The sequence below is a fragment of the Saccopteryx leptura genome, chromosome 5 (genome assembly GCF_036850995.1).
Source record: "Saccopteryx leptura isolate mSacLep1 chromosome 5, mSacLep1_pri_phased_curated, whole genome shotgun sequence".
NCBI lineage: Eukaryota > Metazoa > Chordata > Mammalia > Chiroptera > Emballonuridae > Saccopteryx > Saccopteryx leptura.
In genome coordinates, this window is record NC_089507.1 from 209,842,773 (window position 1) to 209,861,658 (window position 18,886).

The window sequence follows — 18,886 nt, forward strand, 5'->3', positions numbered from 1 at the left end:
AACGTCAAGCAAATATCAGTGTACCTCAGAGAAGTGCTGCTATTTGCAGTGGTTTCCACACCAGTGCTGATTTCTGTCATCAGCTCCGAGAGGGGAAAGTTTTCTGGAAGAAAATAATAGTATTATAATTAGCATCTTCCTCCTATTTCCCAAACAGATAATAGGAAATCTCATTTCCTAATCTCTTTACACAAGTAGACAACAGATATTTGGATTATGCTATCCTATAATATATGTATAATCCTAACTATTCCTGACAAATGCCAAAAAAAATTCTCCCACAAGACATGTTTATGCTAAGTTCATCTTAACTTAGAGAGCGTGCTCTGCTGTCACTGAGGGTGTGGAAGCAACCGTCACACTTCCCCACAAACTGGGCGCCGGATGAGGTTCTAAGCTATAGGTGCATTTCTGTAAGTTACTATATTGCTTACATAAAAGTCACGAGGAACTTATTTATAGCAGAATTCCTAAGGACAATTAATCTTTACACTAAACCTAGACAGCAGTGCTCCTGGGAAGAGGGCGAGGGAAGTGCTCCCCTTCCCTGAGGTCCCGGGGTGAGCAGGACCAACTGGCAACAAACCACTGACTGTCATACCAAACAGAGCTGAAGACTGAATATCCACCAGTCCCATCACATCTCCACAGCTGTGACCTCAGTGCTATGTAAATGATGACCAGTCTAAGACGGAAGGAAACTGAGCGGTACAGCTGAGGTGCAGACCCAGCCTGCTGGGTTCCATTCCTAGCTCCCGGCCCCCCCCACCAGCCTATGCTGCTGCTGTCATTTGATTACAATTTTATTACAGACAAAGCCCTCATAATATAGTACCTATGTCATCATAGCGTTCCACCCAGACTACAGACACTCTTGTCTCAGGTCCGAGGGGAGGCACAGGGCGGCCCTGAGGCAGCTTCTTCATTCTGGAACCGGGACTGAGCTATGCGAGCGAAGAAAAGCAAAGAGAGAACAAAAGAACCGGCTTACTAAGACTCGAACCATACAGTCAGCAAGCTGTTTCCATTGTGCCATCACAGAAAGGGACTGACCAAGAGACTTTCCCCAACCTAGTGACAGACAGCCAAGAACACTCAGAGACTATTTTTTTTTAGTACTGTGGCTCCTAATCAGCTTTGACTCTCTGATGGCCAGCCCTAGATTTAAAAGGCTCCTGTGATCAGGTTAGGCCTACCTAGGTTATCACCTGTTTGATGAACTTAAACAAACCTTAATTACATCCACAAAACCCCTTTGCCATAAAATGCGACATAATCACAGCCTACCTCATCATATTCACAAGTCCCACCCACATGCAAGGGGATGACATCATATAAGTGCAAGAATCACTGGGGGTCATCTCAAAATTCCGCCTAATACACTGAGACCTTTATTCCTGCAAACATGCTAAATTGCTTTTTCTGCATCTATGGAGAGGATTTTTCTTTTTTTAGTTTGTTAGTTGTTTGCAAAGTATGTGGTAAATAAAAAGGATGGGCTTTAAGAGCTATCATTCTTTAGATTTTAAGAAATAACTATGTTGGCACTCAGAACATGGAGTACCAGGCAGCCAGTCACTATCAGAGCTGGCTAAAAGCCTGCTCTGGGCCCTGGCCGGTTGGCTCAGCGGTAGAGCGTCGGCCTGGCGTGCGGGGGACCCGGGTTCGATTCCCGGCCAGGGCACATAGGAGAAGCGCCCATTTGCTTCTCCACCCCTCCGCCGCGCTTTCCTCTCTGTCTCTCTCTTCCCCTCCCGCAGCCGAGGCTCCATTGGAGCAAAGATGGCCTGAGCGCTGGGGATGGCTCTGTGGCTTCTGCCTCAGGTGCTAGAGTGGCTCTGGTCGCAACATGGCGACCCCCAGGATGGGCAGAGCGTCGCCCCATGGTGGGCGTGCCGGGTGGATCCCGGTCGGGCGCGTGTGGGAGTCTGTCTGACTGTCTCTCCCTGTTTCCAGCTTCAGAAAAAATAAAAATAAAAAAAATAAAAATAAAAGCCTGCTCTGCCATCCAATCACTATCAGAGCTGGCTAAAAGCCTGCCCTGCCATCCAATCACTATCAGAGCTGGCTAAAAGCCTGCCCTGCCATCCAATCACTATCAGAGCTGGCTAAAAGCCTGCTCTGCCATCCAATCACTATCAGAGCTGGCTAAAAGTCTGCTCTGCCATCCAGCACAGACTTGTTCACCTCCCAACTTTATTCCGTGAAACTTTTTTCAATATCACAATTCCTGATTTTCAAAATCAGTCTACTCCAGAGAGTGCTATACAACTTAAGTTTTGTCTAAATCAGTTTTAAAGGTGAAAACCTCTCCCACATACTTATGGTAAAAATAGTTTTCACTGTGGAAGGTGCCAAATTAAAATCCTTACAATGAGAGAATGGCTACAGTCAGCTTTACACTTCTTTTGTCTTTTTTACTGTTGTTTTGTCACTCATGCCCTGGGCTGCTCTCCGAACTGCGACCGCCTGTGTACGGCCAGCCTGTCTGAGCCGAACGCTCCATGACTGCAGACGTGACATGCGGAGCGCTGCTGCAGCACTGGTGGGTGTCTCTGGACCAAACAGACACTGGGCTTGAGAAGGAACAAGTGGGAGAGCCAAGCATGGGACCAGAACGACTAAGTCCAGGAAAACAACAAAGGCTGTCTGAGAATGAACTACTTCTTGCAGCTGAAAAAATGGAGACCGTGAGAATTTGCTTTAAAGAAATGAAGACAGTAATGAATCAGTATAGCTATAATTATTCTCCAGGTTCAAGTTAAAAGTTTTTTAGGCATGATTCTATCATGGCCCCCACTGTAAATTCTTGGAGATCTATCAACAGAGTGACTTACCCTCTGTGAGGAATTAAGATTGTCTGTGTGGTTAGGGAAAAGCTCAAGAGTTAGGGATGGCTGTTTCAGGATTCCTGGCATGAGATCCATATTCGAATCACTATCTTGGTCCGAGACGTTACTTTCCATTGAATCAGCTACAGGATCAAAAAATAATAATAATTATAATATCTACTATTTGGAGCAAAAGTGTGGAGACTAAACATGCTAATAATCTACCTAGGTCACTTAGGCAAAACACTACTACAGCATGGGTTGGCAGACTTCTGCGAAGGATCACATAATAAATATTTTAAGCTTTGCTGGCTGTACAGGCCTCCATTTTGTCAACAACAAAAACAAAGACAACTTTCAAGAAACAGGAGGAAGCTGATTTGGGGCAGGGGCCCAGCTGGCACAGGGGACAGGTTCATGCCAGGAGGAGGAGATTCAACTTCAGGAACTACAGTGCAAGGACGTGGACCTAGCTGTGGGAGAGCTGGGCTGGCGCAAACCGGCTGGGCCAGAGACACCAGGCAGGGGCTCGGCCCCCAGGGGACAGACGGGGCCTGGCTTCTGCAATTAGGTGGTAGTCACAGCCTTGACACAAAGGCAAACAGCTGCTAAGATTCTGACCTAGACCAGGGAAGGCCATTATTGCCAGTGACAGAACTGGCCCCACACTATGAGACAGCGAGGGGCCCAGAGTGGGACATCAAGGGTCCAAGTACAAAGGTGGCTTGCTTGTCCTAGGTGGTTGCCAAGGTAGGACACATGAAAAGCCATGAGCCTGGAGATGAGACAGTGAAAATACGATGTGGAGCATCCCATTCTACAGATGGTCTTGGTGAAGAAGGCAGAGCTTTCCACCTATCTCTTGGCCAGGCACAAAGATATGGGTTTAATTTGCAAGAAGCAAAGCTTCTAGGAAAAATAAGACTGAGTTTTGACTGAAAAGTAATAATCACCCCTGATCCTCATGAAGAACAAGTTTGATCACCATCTTTTTAACTGTGAGCCTTCCAACTGTAAGACCCTCTGGGGTCCCATATAAAGGCTCTCGACAGGAAATAGGGAAGGAGATGCGGGCTCACTCATAATTACTGAAACGAATAAATTGGAAAACAAGGTTTCTATGTACAGTATTGATTATAATTAGATTCAGGAAAAGACAAAATATGGGTTGAAGTGAGTCTCCTTCACTATTTAAAGATTATTATTAGAGGGTCCGTCTGTCATTAATGACTTTTCTTAAGGAAGTTAAAAAGCTAACATCCTGTACCTTTGCATACTCTAAAAGCTATCCCATGCCTCAGAAACAGAAGAATGCCACAGAGGACTTCAGAATCTCTCCCAATGCAATAACACTGCACAAACCAGCGAACATAAAAACATGAGAAATGCTCTCACTTAAGGACTCCACGGGAGAAGGAACCACAAAGGCTATTTCCGTAAGGGCGTCCGCATAATACAGCACCTTCTTCTGTCCACTGAAAATACTAGCCCCAACATCTTCGGAGGAAATTACTTCATCTAGGAAGGAGAATTATTATGTTACTGCTCCAAAACGTGGAAAAAGCCAGTATCCTCCTGCTTCGTGACATTTTAACTGGTTAAACCTTGAGAAAAGGATAATCGTGTTGAAGAAGAATTCTGATTATTCAAAGCATTGGACACAAGCATTACCCAATGCAGAGACAACACCAACTGTCCTGTGACTGCAGGAGCCCTCAGAACAAAGAGCACTAGCCAGGTGGGGCAAAGGTCTAAGTTTAAATTTAAACTTGCTCCAGTATTTGTCATCCTTATTACAGTTCCTCAGGAGGGTCTTTAGAGACGGGCCTGAACTTCTCTGAGATAGTCAGCTGTTTACTACAAAGGCTCCCATGTACTATACCCAAAATGTAACCTTTAATGGTACATTAGCCACAAAGTCTATAAAACATACCCGTTTACAGAAAACTGTACTTATTAGACAAAATACATTTATGAGGAAACTGCTATAGATAACCTAAATTTATCATAATATTATTACAGAAAATGGAATTTATTTATTCACACTAAAAAATGAATTCTATTACCCTTGTGATAATTAAGCAATCAATTTTATATTAATTAGCTATATATTTATAATATAACATTTATTTATATTTATAATAATTTCTCCCCATATACACAAAAAATATCTGGAAAAATATACAAGCTATTATTAAGTGACCTCCTGTGAGGATCCCGATTAGTGGAACGAGGCTTGTCTTTATAGATCTGTTTGTTCAGTTTTTAAAATAAGACTACAGCCTGACCAGGCGGTGGCGCAGTGGATAGAGCGTCGGACTAAGATGCAGAGGACCCAGGTTCGAGACCCCGATGTTGCCAGCTTGAGCGCAGGCTCATCTGGTTTGAGCAAAATCCCACCAGCTTGAGCCCAAGGTCACTGGCTCCAGCAAGGGGTCACTCGGTCTGCTGAAGGCCCATGGTCAAGGCACATATGAGAAAGCAATCAATGAACAACTAAGGTGTTGCAACACGCAATGAAAAACTAATGATTGATGCTTCTCATCTCTCTCCGTTCTTGTCTGTCTGTCCCTGTCTATCCCTCTCTCTGACTCACTCACTGTCTCTGTAAAAAATAAATTAATTAAAACAAACAGTAAAGGGGGGGGGGGGTCAAGAGTAACCAAACAAGAGAAAACGAAGGACCACTGTGAGTTTTACCTTCAGTTCCTTCACCATCATCACAGCTGTTAATAGACCAACTAGTGGAAACATGTCCAGTCCAACCAGGATGCCTGCCCACATCTACTGACCAGCCAAGGGAGAGCAAAAATTCTAGGAAATGGGGCTGAACATTTCTGGAAGACTCCACATTCTTCAAAATCTGAAATACATACCAATCATCAGCTATAATAAAGGAAACAAGAGCATATCAAAATAAACCTTTAAGAATGGGTTAGCTTTGAAGTGTCTGAAAATGAAGTCTAAGCTCAGAATAAACTGGGCAATACAGAGTGAGGCAAAAGTAGGTTTACAGTTGTGAGCATGTGAAACAGTTTATTCTTGTATTATATTCCATGCGAACAACTATAAATCTACTTTTGCGCACTCCTGTATATCACTGTAGTTAAAAATGCATGCTTTCCAATTAGAGTTGAGTTGAAATCCTTGCTGGGCCTTGGGCAAATTTCTTTACCCAAGGGGTAGTCAACCTTTTATATCTACTGCCCACTTTTTTATCTCTGTTAGTAGTAAAATTTTCTAACCGCCCACCAATTCCACAGTAATGGTGACTTATAAAGTAAGGAAGTAACTTTACTTTATAAAATTTATAAAGCAGAGTTATAGCAAGTTAAAGCATATAATAATAATTACTTACCAAGTACTTTATGTCAGATTTTCGCTGTTTGGCAAAATAAATCTTTATAAAACAACTTACTATAGTTAAACCTATCTTTCATTTATACTTTAGCTGCTCCGCTACCGCCCACCATGAAAGCTGGAATGCCCACTAGTGGGCGGTAGGGCCCAGGTTGACTACCACTGCTCTACACAGTGGGGATAACAATGATGATTGTACAATAAAACCTTAGCTCCCTCCCTAGCAAAACAATTATTGAACCAGACATGTTTACTAAAAGTAAACAAAAAACACTATGTCCCTGCCTTCACAGATGTTACTGTCTGGTTAAAGAGAAACATTACCTAGATATGTGATTATTTAATTACAAATCTTGACAGATGCTATCGAAAACACAAACCTATTAAAAGCATATTGAACCCTCAATGAATATTTGAATATAGAATTCTCTCTTTACTCCAAAACCTTTACATATAACCTACTACTTTGTTAGTAACAACCTGCTTCTACTTTTTATCTATTGCCAGCAGACTTCAAACACCAGCTTGTCTTTTCTTCCAAGGACAGGTTAGGTTTTCCTGTTATGGTGCCTGTAACATGCTCCTATTAGCACACTTTGCTATGACTATTTATTTAATCATCTGCCTTTTCCTCTAAATAGTTCTAGAAGGACACAAAGCTTGTAGAGCTCGTTCATGCCTATAACCCTGGTACCTAACTGGTAGCAGACACAATACTTATAGAATCAGTGTTCTCATAAATCAATCTCCTTTTCTAGTAAGTCATCGATAATTTGAACTAGTGCTTCGAATATAAACATTTGGTGAAATTCCAAGATCACAGTCACAGTGCCCTACACATCTGCATACTATAGTTTTACACATCTTCCTCTATTCACTTCTAAAAGATACTTCAAATCTCCTGTCATTTGCTGTTTTCTATTCTCATCCATCTTATAGTTCTCCTCATCCTTAACAGTCACTTTGTTACACATATACAACTGTGTTTTAGTCTTGTCTTTATCCTCTTATTTCAGTGTTATTTTCCCCAGTGCACACTATGTACACCTCAACTGAAATTACTTGCTTGTGAAATTACCTGGAAGGAGAGCTCCTTAAGAGGCAAGATCGTTAATCACATCTGCACCCTGGTTCACTAGCCACAGGGAAAATGTTCCGTAACTATCTGCTGTGTTGTATTACTCTTCTTAAGCGATCAGGCCTAGCTTTCACTTTTTGTGACTAAGCTTCTGTATTTTAGTTCCCTTTGTCTTATGAATGTGAGTTCCTTGAGAGGAAGAAAGACATGCTGTAGCTCTGCTCTAAATCAATTCATTGAGAGTCAAGGCGCAGGACTGCAAGCATCATAGGTTTCATTAATTCAGCTTCCGACCTGGTTCACAAGTCTCTAAGCATCAAGCATAATTCATGTCCTACTATGGATAAGCACTAGCTGTGTAAAATGTTTTGTATTTATAAGCATAAAAATTATCCCCCAAATTCACAAAACTTACCTCCTGGTTTGTTTTCTGACCGGGTTTCATATAGAAAATAAAAACTGTGTCGAAAGGACGACATGGCAAGAGATCCAGATACCCAATGTCATCAAAAAATCCAGGGATTGTGGAGTCAAGTGCAATAAGGTGAGGAGGTAGACGGCTGTTTGCAGGTTCCTACCACCAAAGGAGGAAGGAGAAATTACTTCCTTTTTTCACCACTCTAATTATAAAACAATACGTACTCATGGTTTAATACATATTAAGTATAAACTTACAAAGTGGCAGGAATAAGCACAACCATAATCTCAAACTAAACAAACGATTTAACATTCTTGTGTACTTTCTTCCAATTCTTTTATTTGCCTTTTTCTGTTAAAAACAATTGAGATCATTCTATGAATTTAATTTTGGATTCTGTTTTCTCTATAATATAGCATGTTTTCTAGAAAAAAATGTTAATATGCTTTTTTTCTCATTCATTGCTAATGGAAATGCAAAATGGTGCAGCTGCTTTGGAAGATAGTTAGAAGGTTTCTTGCAAAGCTAAACAGTCTTACCATACAACACAGCAACTGTGCACCTTGGTATTTATTTACTCAAATGAATTAAAACCTTAAGTCTAACAAAAACTTAAAACACAAATGTTTATAGCAGCTTTATATGTAACTGCAAAAACTTGGAAACAACCAAGATGTCTTTCTTTTTATAATTTATTTATTGATTTGAGAGAGAAAGAGAGAGAGAGAGAGAGAGAGAAGAACATGGATTTGTTCCCGTATGTACTCTGACCAGGGATCCAGCCGGCAACCTCTGTGCTTCTGAATGATGCTCTAACCAATGGAGTGATCCAGCCCAGGCTAACCAGTTCCTTTTTAAAAATTCCTTCTATTCTCATAAAAATGTTTTAGCTACCATTAAGCTGAATGTAACTTATGAATATATTTACTCATAAAAGTTTAGGAAAATTACCTTCAATGCTTCTAAGGACAAAAATCCAAAGTGTGAAAGGAAAAGGCGTGCCGTTTGGAATTCCTGGGCAGGAGGCGGGGGCTTACAGTCCGTAACTGGATCTGGAAAACTTCTCTTCTGCAGTTCTTCCTCACTTTGTTGTTCAAGGTGTATTTCGTAGGCAATCTGCTGGGCCATGCCATTCCGTAATTTTTCATGTCTCTCTTCTAACTAAAATAAAACAAATATTCAATCATTTAGAACTATTATAAAAGGAATAGAATCACTTTTTTTTTTTTTTTTTTGTATTTTTCCGAAGCTGGAAACAGGGATAGACAGTCAGACAGACTCTTACATGCGCCCGACTGGGATCCACCCAGCACGCCCACCAGGGGGCGATGCTCTGCCCCTCTGGGGCGTGGCTCTGTCATCTGGGGCAGAGGCCAAGGAGCCATCCCCAGCGCCCGGGCCATCTTTGCTCCAATGGAGCCTCGCTGCAGGAGGGGAAGAGAGAGACAGAGAGCAAGGAGAGGGGGAGGGGTGGAGAAGCAGATGGGCGCTTCTCCTGTGTGTCCTGGCCGGGAATCGAACCCGAGACTTCTGCACGCCAGGCCGACGCTCTACCACTGAGCCAACCGGCCAGGGCGGAATAGAATCACTCTTAATTTTAAAATGAAAATAAGGACAAGCAACAAAGTAAATGAAGATAATTTTCAGGGATCAACATTGAGTTTCAATTCAACACAATGCAAGCAACCAAGCAAACATGTTTCAAGGTTAAAACAAATACTAAGAAACTCCCCTGTAGCCTCAAGAATTGCTCCTTCCTTTCTAACCTGTGAAAGCAACCATTCTGTGTCTGCTTCCCTTCAAGAAAGGGGCACAGGGTTGCTCTCATCCCTCTTCCAGACCACTGTCCCTCTTCATCCTGCAGCGACACCCTCATGTTTTGAAGACCTTATCCATATGGATAACTGCACTGTACTCTGAGCCTCCCCTCCACACCCCCCAACCCCTCCACTTCTGTTCTGATCAATCTTAGCTTAAAAAGCATCCTCTCTGGTGAGCAATGACCCTTCTAACAACCTGGCTTATACAGGTGGCACAAAACTCGGTTTATAGTTGTTCAGGAGGAAAATAGTACAATAAATAATAATACAAGAATAAACTCTGTTGACAGACACCAACATTCTACACACTTTATTTTTTATTTTATTTTATTTTTACAGAGACAGAGAGAGAGTCAGAGAGAGGGATAGACAGGGACAGACAGACAGGAACGGAGAGAGATGAGAAACATCAATCATCAGTTTTTCGTTGCGACACCTTAGTTGTTCATTGATTGCTTTCTCATATGTGCCTTGACCGTGGGCCTTCAGTAGATCGAGCAACCCCCCGCTCGAGCCAGCGACCTTGAGTCCAAGCTGGTGAGCTTTTGCTCAAACCAGATGAGCCCGTGCTCAAGCTGGTGACCTCAGGGTCTTGAACCTGGGTCCTCCGCATCCCAGTCCGATGCTCTATCCACTGCGCCACCGCCTGGTCAGGCCAGACACCAACATTCTATATTAGTTCCTTCCTTTAAACCTCTAAGCATGTTCATATTCCTCCCACCCATAAATTGAAAGGAAGGAAGGAAGGAAGTGGGGAGAAGGTAGGTAGGTAGGTAGGTAGGTAGGTAGGAAGGGAGGAAGGAAGGAAACAAACCTTGCTATTTCCTATGCTTTATTCACTCTACCCTTCCCTCACTGCTAACAGTGAAGTTTACATCCCCTGCCTCTTATCAACCATTCACTCCTCAGCTCCTTATACTCTGCCCCCACTGTAATGCTCCTTTGAACCTATTCTCAAAGGGCAGCTACAATTTCATGCCAAAATCCAGGGACTCTTCTTAGTACTCCTTCTGCCTAATCTCCCCAGCATTTGATAAGGTAAGCAGCCTCCATTTCTGCCCTTCTAGTCTCTCATGTCCTGACATACCTCTAGCCCCCATTTCTTAAAATTCTTCTCCCTTGACCTAAAACACCAATTACTTAATCTAATTAATTATCTATATTAATCTAAAACTAGATATATTTTTCCTGTCTTATCAAACTTGTCCTCTTCCTACTATAGACGTCAAGATTTCTATAAATGGCACCAATATTTTCTATATAACTCAAATGCAAAATCTCAAATTCTCTGGCTCTTTTCCTTCCCTAATCAATCCAAGACAGCTTGATCTACCTCTACAATTCATTCCAATATTTTTAACTTCCACTATCAGTGAAGTAGTCCTTCCTCCCTCCTACCTGGCTTGTAATAGTCTCTTTCTTCAAATATCCTCCCCTGGAGCCTGCTCATGTCACCCCACTACCGAAAACTACCATGGGCCAGTCCAGGCAGTGACCTTTCTCTAAGAGACGCCCGGTTCCTTTAATGAGTCACAATCTATACTTGTCTTACTATATAACTTCCCAAGTGACAGAGATCTAAATCATCTCATGAATCAACTCCAATCACACTAAAAAAAGGGCAATGTCTTGACCATGGAAGTTATTTAAGAATGTTTCCAGCCATTCTCTTAACAGCGGCTGACAATAATTTATCTTACTTCTTCAGTGACGATCTCATGCAAGTCTGGGATGCTCAGATCTGCTTTCACAAAAGGAATCTTATCCACCTCTTCAGGGAATGGTCGGTGTTTCACAGTATATTTAAATCCAACATCATTTTTAGGAAGTGGACGAGGTTCAGGCACAAAAAGCTGTTAAAATAAAACAAATAGCATTATGTTTATTACATGTGGTGCCACCTGTAATGACATGTATATCCCTGGCCTCTTAGATGCCTATGTTTCTCTAGGATTACATAACACTGGAACTCAGTAGGAATCTGCAAATGTTACTGCGAGCAGTTAAGGTAAACAGCCTGTGTACTGGTTACTCTATTATGTATTTGTAAGATTGTTCATCAAATGATTATAGATTTTGTAACTGATAAGTGGGCTGTGGACTCTACTGCTCCAGGCCTGAGTCCCCTCTAGTCAGTGGAAAGCCAATGAGTAAGGCATTACAAACTTCCTTCTTGGCCAAGGGCTCTCAAGTCATGCAACAGAGTAAAGTAGAAGTTTAGGTCCACTGGGCATCTCTAGACAGGGAGCTCAATGAAAACCTTAGCATGGGTTAACCAAAACAGTATGTACCCCAAATCTAGATCTTCATGGCTTCAAATCCCTGCTTTTAACATATATAAGATGTGAAACTCCCGTATTTACACCTAAAAAATAGAAATAACTCATCACAAGGATGTTGTAAGGATTAAATAAACATGTATATGGCACATATAATATTAAACCATCAACAAATTTCAGTTCCTTTCCTAATCTTCTTCCTTCTCAGTCTTTAATATCCATGTCTCACAGCACTACTGACGGAATGTGATCCGCAGGATGTCACCAGGAAAATGGGTGTACCTCTCACAAACACATCTCACCCAACGGAGACATCTAAGATGCTCATGGTTTTAGACACATACTCTAATTGTGAGTGACTCTCTTAAATGCTGGTGAAATTTTAAGTCATGTTTTAAAGAACTTTTAGTTATGTAAGTAAAACAATGTGGTAAGTGAAAAGAGCAGTATAAGAAATGACTCAAATTCTATTTAAGTGTTATTGTGTACAGAAAGGAAAAACAGACTGGAAGGAAACCCACTAAAATACTAACAGTGGCCATCTACTTCTAGAGAGTGAGGATACAGGCAATTAAAAATTTGTTATCTGATTTTTCCAACTTTCTTCCATGAGCAAATTTTATTCATAAAATTACAAATGTCATAAAGAAAACAAACTGTGCCACTCCAAAATAAGATTTCATTAAATTATACAGCATATTAAGAAAACTATAGAGCATATTATCAATTGTATATGAATCAATTATTTGAAACAAGACCTGTTGCCAGAAAGATCAAAGGTCTAGCCAAACTCTTTCCATATGGCATGCACCTGGGTTTTATTATAGTTGTTTAACACTGAAAGTAATCGGGACGATTCAGAAGGAGTTCTTAATCATAAGTGTATGTCAGAGGCACCTAGAACGGTTTCTGAAAGTACATGTGTCTTAAAGATATCTTTAAAGAGTAATTAGTGAGCCAAGAATTCTAGGCTCCTAAAGTGACTGTCACGTGAAGCCCCTGGCTGAGACCCTGGCTAGGGTCAGAAATGTTTATTTTCTCCTGTGGCTTTGGTTGGAACTTCTTTAACCTTTAAATCATAGCGCGCACATGTGCACACGCATGTATCCACACACTCACTCCTAGTCACTTCCCTGTAACTTCTGATGGATACCTTCTGATTTGCTTTTGCTCCTCTGGGTAAAAGGCAAAGCTGTTGTGCCCAAGCAAGTCTTCCAGACATTCCCCGGACCAGCACAGTGACAGAGGGGAAAAAATCATCTAGAATAAAATGGTGTAAAGGTTTTTATTTCAGACAACCATTTAAAATACACCTCTTACCAACTGCAGAGCTTCTCCTAAAGCCCTAGCACCGTGTCTTCCGACGTCACCCTCTGTGTACTGCCTCTGTGGCTTCGGCCACACCATGCTATCTTACTTTCTATGAGCCATTTTCTTTCCCTTGTTTTAAGCTTTATTTTTAAATTGTATACCTCTACTTTCATTGGAAAACCATAGTTTTGGTGGGCTGATTATATATTCTTTAAAACATTTAAAAATGCATATACACTGTTTACCAACAACACGTTGACTAGCATCATCTCACACATGCAACGGTACACGTCCACGTTTGGGGAACCAGGGTCCTGGCCAGTACTCTGACTTCCAGTGTGGGGAATGCCCTACGTGCTGGACGACACTGGGTGCCTGCAGGGCTGCTGCCCTCACCCAGGCCTTTGGTACCTCTGTCTACCAAAGGCAGGCACTGCTCCATCCCAGCGGAGGCTGAGGGGCAGGAAAAGGGGGGCAAAGAACTCAGGACGGACTTCCTGAGTGACCCACATCCTTCTTCTTACTCCCTTTCTTAGTTTCCAGTGTAGGAGTCAAAGCTGTTCAAACTTCTCTCTCGTTTCCTCTGTTAACTACTATAATAAACTAGTAAAGTGTCCTTGTAACTCTGATAATCCTGTTTTATATTTCTGGTAGACTTCTGATGGAATGTAACTGCTTGCAATGAAGCTGGGGAGTCCCAAAAAGTCTGGAAAAGGCCAGGAACCCAGAAGAGATATCGGGATTTTACAGACTCCTTAGCGGGTAGCTTGGGAGTAGGAGGCAGGCGGAATCGTAACAACAGGCACAGGACAGGGAAAAGCCAAGCAAGCCCAGTTCTGGGGTACAGAAGGAAGCGGTGCCTGCAGGGAACACTTGGGACCAGCACTTCTGGGGCTGGGCAATGATTAAAGGCCCCATCGATTTCATGCTAATGTCACTGTATCTTACTACAACATCATGGGAACCTGGGATGATATCCTTTCATCCCTGGACTTCAGGGAAATGTCTTTCATTTTTATGGATCTATGAGATCCTACTTATATAGTCTCAACTCTATAATAGTCTCTTATATAGTCTTATATAGTCTCTTAGCATGGGACTCGAAGACCTTGTTCACCGTTGCAAAGGTAAGAAGGCAAGTCTTGAATGACTGAGAAAACCCTATCACTGTGGGGCAATGAAAACAGAAAGAGACAGTATGATGTTCACAAAATTTGGACTCCAGTCCTAGTCATACCACATACTTCTCAAGTAGCCCTGGACAAGTCCCTGACCCCCCTGGAGCCTCAGTTTCTTCACCTGGAAATGAGGGACTGTACAGTAAGTGACTCCCTGTATGCCCACAGAAGCTGTAACCTTCACTCTGCAGCAACGAGAGTCTCTCTGAGAACATGCTCTCTTTACATACTGGCTGATTCCAATTACCATCAGGAAAAAAACTGTATTCGGAGTAGTCTTGGCTATAGCGCTAATCACGTACTTGGAGAGGTTTGTATTAAGGGGAGAAAGAAGAGGAAACTGAATGCTGTGTCACTGGGAACCCACTGGAGGGCTTTCAGAAGGGCACTGCCATGGCCAGGTCTGTAATTGAGGAGGAATACAATGGGAGCAGCAAGGAGGATGGAGATAAGGGTAACACATTTTGGAACTGGAAGGAGGGAGAGTCAGACCAGCCAGGAAACCACGGCAATAATCTAGGTAAGAATATAAGGACTGCATTTGATGTGCTGGGAAGAGGTACAGAGGACAGAAAAGAGTTACTGGGGAGGTAGAAACTTGGAAATCGATCATTTGATGGAATAACGGAAAGGACAGGCAAGGCAAAGATGACTTCTCAAATTTCCACCTGCTTGGGTGACACCAGTAACTGAAATAGAACACCGTGGAGGGAGGGGCAGGACCCAAAGTTCAAGAGGAAAGGAAAAGCAGTAATGATTTTTAGATACAGTAAACAACAGAAAATAGCCCACTAAAATAAACATTTATAGAACTATAGTGCTCTTTTCTGACATTTCAGATACACATTAAGAGCCTTTAAAAGATCCTATATAACATGTATATTCCATTTTCTAACGTGCTGTATTTATTTGCTATTGTCCCACAGTGAGGTATCTTTTAGACAAAGGCCTAGTTGCTCAGACCCTGCGGTCACTCCTGCCCTGGAGGAAACAGCTTGCTCATACTGATGACAGGATGAGTTAGCAGTGGAGAAAGCCCAAAGTGCTGACACTTACTCTGCTCATTTCCAAGAGGTTGCTCCAGCATTGCCAGGATGACACTGTTATCCAAGACAAAGTACCGGAAGCTATGCTTGTTTATGGTTGGCAGCCTGGAGTATTTAATCAAAGTGGTCTCATTCACCAGACTACAGGGAGAGGCAGGACCACTGGGTGAAGGAAACGCACCAAGCAACTGCATAATACTATGGAGAATACAAGAGATAAAAGTTAATTCCCAAAGCAAAATCTTAAATTTACCTCATGTATCACCGTGCCCTTCCGCACTTTGATTTCCACTTTCCCAGCCCTGCTTCCACTATGCAGGTCAAATACACTCCCTGTGGTGGATGCCCTGGCGTGCTGTCCACATGCCCCTCCAAGACAGGAAGACCTGTTCCCCCAGACGCAGGAAGATGGCGACCATAGCTTCCAGCTGAGTCCCTCTCTAGGAGGTGTCCCTGGTCAACAAGAACCACCTCCCCTAAGATCACAGCCTCCTCCGGGGGCAGTCCATACCCAATGACTGGCTGGCACAGGGGGATGAAGTCTTGGCCCCTGGCCCCAACTTCAGAGAACTCCGAATGGCCCGCTCAGCTGCAGTTGTTTGTTGTGAACGCATCTCAGTTTAGCTCTCCCCTCTGCTCACCTTGCTTCCTTCGATCCCTCATGGGAGGTGATCCTAAGAGCACCGCCCAATATACTTCTCGCAAGTAAATTTCCCCCTCAGACTTTGCTACCCAGGTAACGTAATTAATCACACTTCTAAAACATGAAGCTCCTGAAGACACATTAAAAATGTTTGTGTTCCAGCTTTCAAAATTATGCTAACTAAAGCATTCTAAACCTAGAAAAGGATGAACCAAACTCCCTCAATTTTACAGAAGAAAAAACTCAGGCTCAGAAGAGATAAGTGATTATTAAGAGACCAGAGTAGATATTTTCATTTTGCAGATTAGGAACTTCATGCACTAACAAGCAGCACTTTTAAAAACTGCTATAATAATCAAGTGAGAATATATTTTTAAAAACTGATTTGAAAACTGGACTTCAACCAATCAAGCCTTAACATTCAGAGATGTTTATATTCATAAATATTTCCTCATGCATTCAACAAATCATAACCTACATATAGCAACTACCATGGGCCAGGGACTAATCTAAGCACTTTACATAAACTTTATTTAGTTATCATAACAACTCCATGAAACAGATACTATTATTCCCATTTTATAAAGAAGAAACTGAAGCACAAAAGGAAAGTATCTTGTAATGAAAACATAAGGCTTTATCTTGTGGTCCTAATATCACCTGGCCTTTCATTTGTAACTCAATTGGAAAACTAACATTCCCCAACACCACTTTGATCATCTCAGTCCTCCGCTTGAGTGGCCTCTCCCCTTCCCGTTTTTTTTGTTTGTTTGTTTTTGTTTTTTGTATTTTTCTGAAGCTGGAAATGGGGAGGCAGTCAGACAGACTCCCGCATGCGCCCAACCAGGATCCACCCGGCACGCCCACCAGGGGGCTACGCTCTGCCCACCAGGGGGTGATGCTCTGCTCCTCTGGAGCGTCGCTCTGTTGCGACCAGAGCCACTCTAGTGCCTGGGGCAGAGGCCAAGGAGCCATCCCCAGCGCCCAGGCCATCCTTTGCTCCAATGGAACCTCGCTGCGGGAGGGGAAGAGAGAGACAGAGAGGAAGGAGAGGGGGAGGGGTGGAGAAGCAAATGGGCACTTCTCCTGTGTGCCCTGGCCGGGAATCGAACCCGGGACTTCCGCATGCCAGGCCGACGCTCTACCACTGAGCCAACCAGCCAGGGCTCCCTTCCCTTTAATTCTAATGCTTGAACTCAAATATCTCTGATAATGAAAGGCAACTCAAAAGATATTTTCCTTCCATTTTTCTCTCCTCCTAGGAAGAGGACTATCTAAGAATTTTAAGGACCACAAGAATATGATTATGGGTCAAGCCTAAGGATCTGTGAAAAATAGGTGACATACCAATAATGGCAACATGTAGCTTTGGTTTTCTAAAACGGGACAAAGATGGCTGTCACAAAGCATATGAACCATGTTAGCTTGGCTGTGTTCTATGCAAGAATCTAAAATATTATCAAATAGGTTGCTCACAAGGAAATAGGTCACTAAGATCAAATCTCACCTGCACCAGCCTAACCATATTTTCTCTTCTTGATGGTGACTAGACTGGAAAGGCAGAGAAATATCTGAAATCAATACATGCGAGGATTTGACAGTGTATCATAATAAACCTGTAGATAAGATTTTAAAATTCATGTGACCCTCAATGGAAATCTCGTAGGATGTGCTTTGTGAGTTTACCTCCATTCAATATTTTTATCAGTGTCTTTGATTAGGACACACAGGGAGGCTCATTAAATCTGTAGTTGACCAAAAGTTGAACTGCAGAGTTAACATGTCAGAGTAAATGCTGGGATCCAAAGGAATCTTAGAAATCAAAAACTAATGAAGTAAACCTTACATACAAAAACTTTCAGGTTTAAATGTAAAGCTCTGTACATTATATCCAAATACCCCCAAACAAGTAAGTAAAACAGAAAAACAGATGAAAGGTTAATTAACGTGTGGAAAAGACTCAAAGATTTAGCTGAATTAATGCAAACTGACAGGATATCAAAAACCCAATGCAGTTTCCAAGAACATTTTAATGAAAATATAATATTTTATAGTGTTAAAAGGTGATCAGTCCACATCTTGCATATTATACTGAGTAAATGACTTTTAAGTGGTACGTAGTCAAACCTGCACCACTGAGAGAGAATGACCAGGATGATAAAGGTACCTGGCTCCCTGTCATGAAAAATAGCTGATGGCACTGAACAGCTGAATCAGAAAATGAGCATTGCCTTCAAATAGCACTAGTGTTTGGAAACAAAGTGGGAATCAAAACTGATGAGAAGTTAAAATGGGAGAGATTTCAGTTCAATGTAAACATCACGTTTTTAATAATAAAAATGAAATAGGTAACCTGGGGGTCAGATATCCCAAAATTAGAGGCTAAATAACTTGGTAAGTATATCTTAGAGTGACTTTAGCAGAGGGGCTGCCGAAACAACTTCCAAGAGTCCCAACTCTGATTTTATATTAGTTCACAAGGGCAAAACTCAAGCAGGCAAACTCCATTCCACATTGCCTCCTGTGTGCTCAGCACTGTGAGGGGTGTGAAGAAGAAACACGGCCTCCTCCCAGGAGGGGAAGACACTGGCATGTATCAGACATAACCAGGTATGATCATGAAAGTAGAACCCCATGGTCTATGGTAGGGTCAGACTGAAAGAGCCTGCAGAAAAGAGTCATCAAGCAGAAGTGTAACAATCAAAGAAGGTCCCACAGAGGTAGCCAGGTTTGCTGTGAGCCCTGAACAGTGCAGGATGGTGTCGAGAGAAGAGGGAAGTCCTAAAACCCAGGGGTGGCACAGACAGGTATGAGTATGCCAGTTCACAGCCACAAGTGCCTTGCCAGTCCCAACTATGGCAGAACAGATGTGCTGGAGATGCTGGTTCAAGTGGGGACAGAATAAAAAAGGCCTTGAAAACC

At 42.3% G+C, this 18,886-nt stretch overlaps 1 protein-coding gene and 1 non-coding gene across 5 annotated transcripts in view; both read right to left on the minus strand.

Moving 5' to 3' along the window:
* RALGAPB (Ral GTPase activating protein non-catalytic subunit beta) overlaps positions 1-18,886 on the minus strand; it is a 71,037-nt gene that overhangs the window by 5,950 nt on the left and 46,201 nt on the right. For all 4 annotated transcript variants that reach the window (XM_066387831.1, XM_066387828.1, XM_066387830.1 and 1 more), the window contains exons 19-28: positions 15,332-15,519; positions 12,940-13,046; positions 11,208-11,360; positions 8,639-8,848; positions 7,685-7,843; positions 5,532-5,694; positions 4,227-4,349; positions 2,838-2,974; positions 836-944; positions 25-103 (exon numbers count right to left, since the gene is read on the minus strand). In XM_066387831.1, the coding sequence (XP_066243928.1) occupies positions 25-103; positions 836-944; positions 2,838-2,974; positions 4,227-4,349; positions 5,532-5,694; positions 7,685-7,843; positions 8,639-8,848; positions 11,208-11,360; positions 12,940-13,046; positions 15,332-15,519 (1,428 nt within the window). The remainder of the gene's footprint in view (positions 1-24; positions 104-835; positions 945-2,837; positions 2,975-4,226; positions 4,350-5,531; positions 5,695-7,684; positions 7,844-8,638; positions 8,849-11,207; positions 11,361-12,939; positions 13,047-15,331; positions 15,520-18,886) is intronic.
* On the minus strand, positions 17,056-17,131 carry TRNAA-GGC (transfer RNA alanine (anticodon GGC)). The gene has a single exon. It is a non-coding gene; the product is annotated as a tRNA-Ala (tRNA).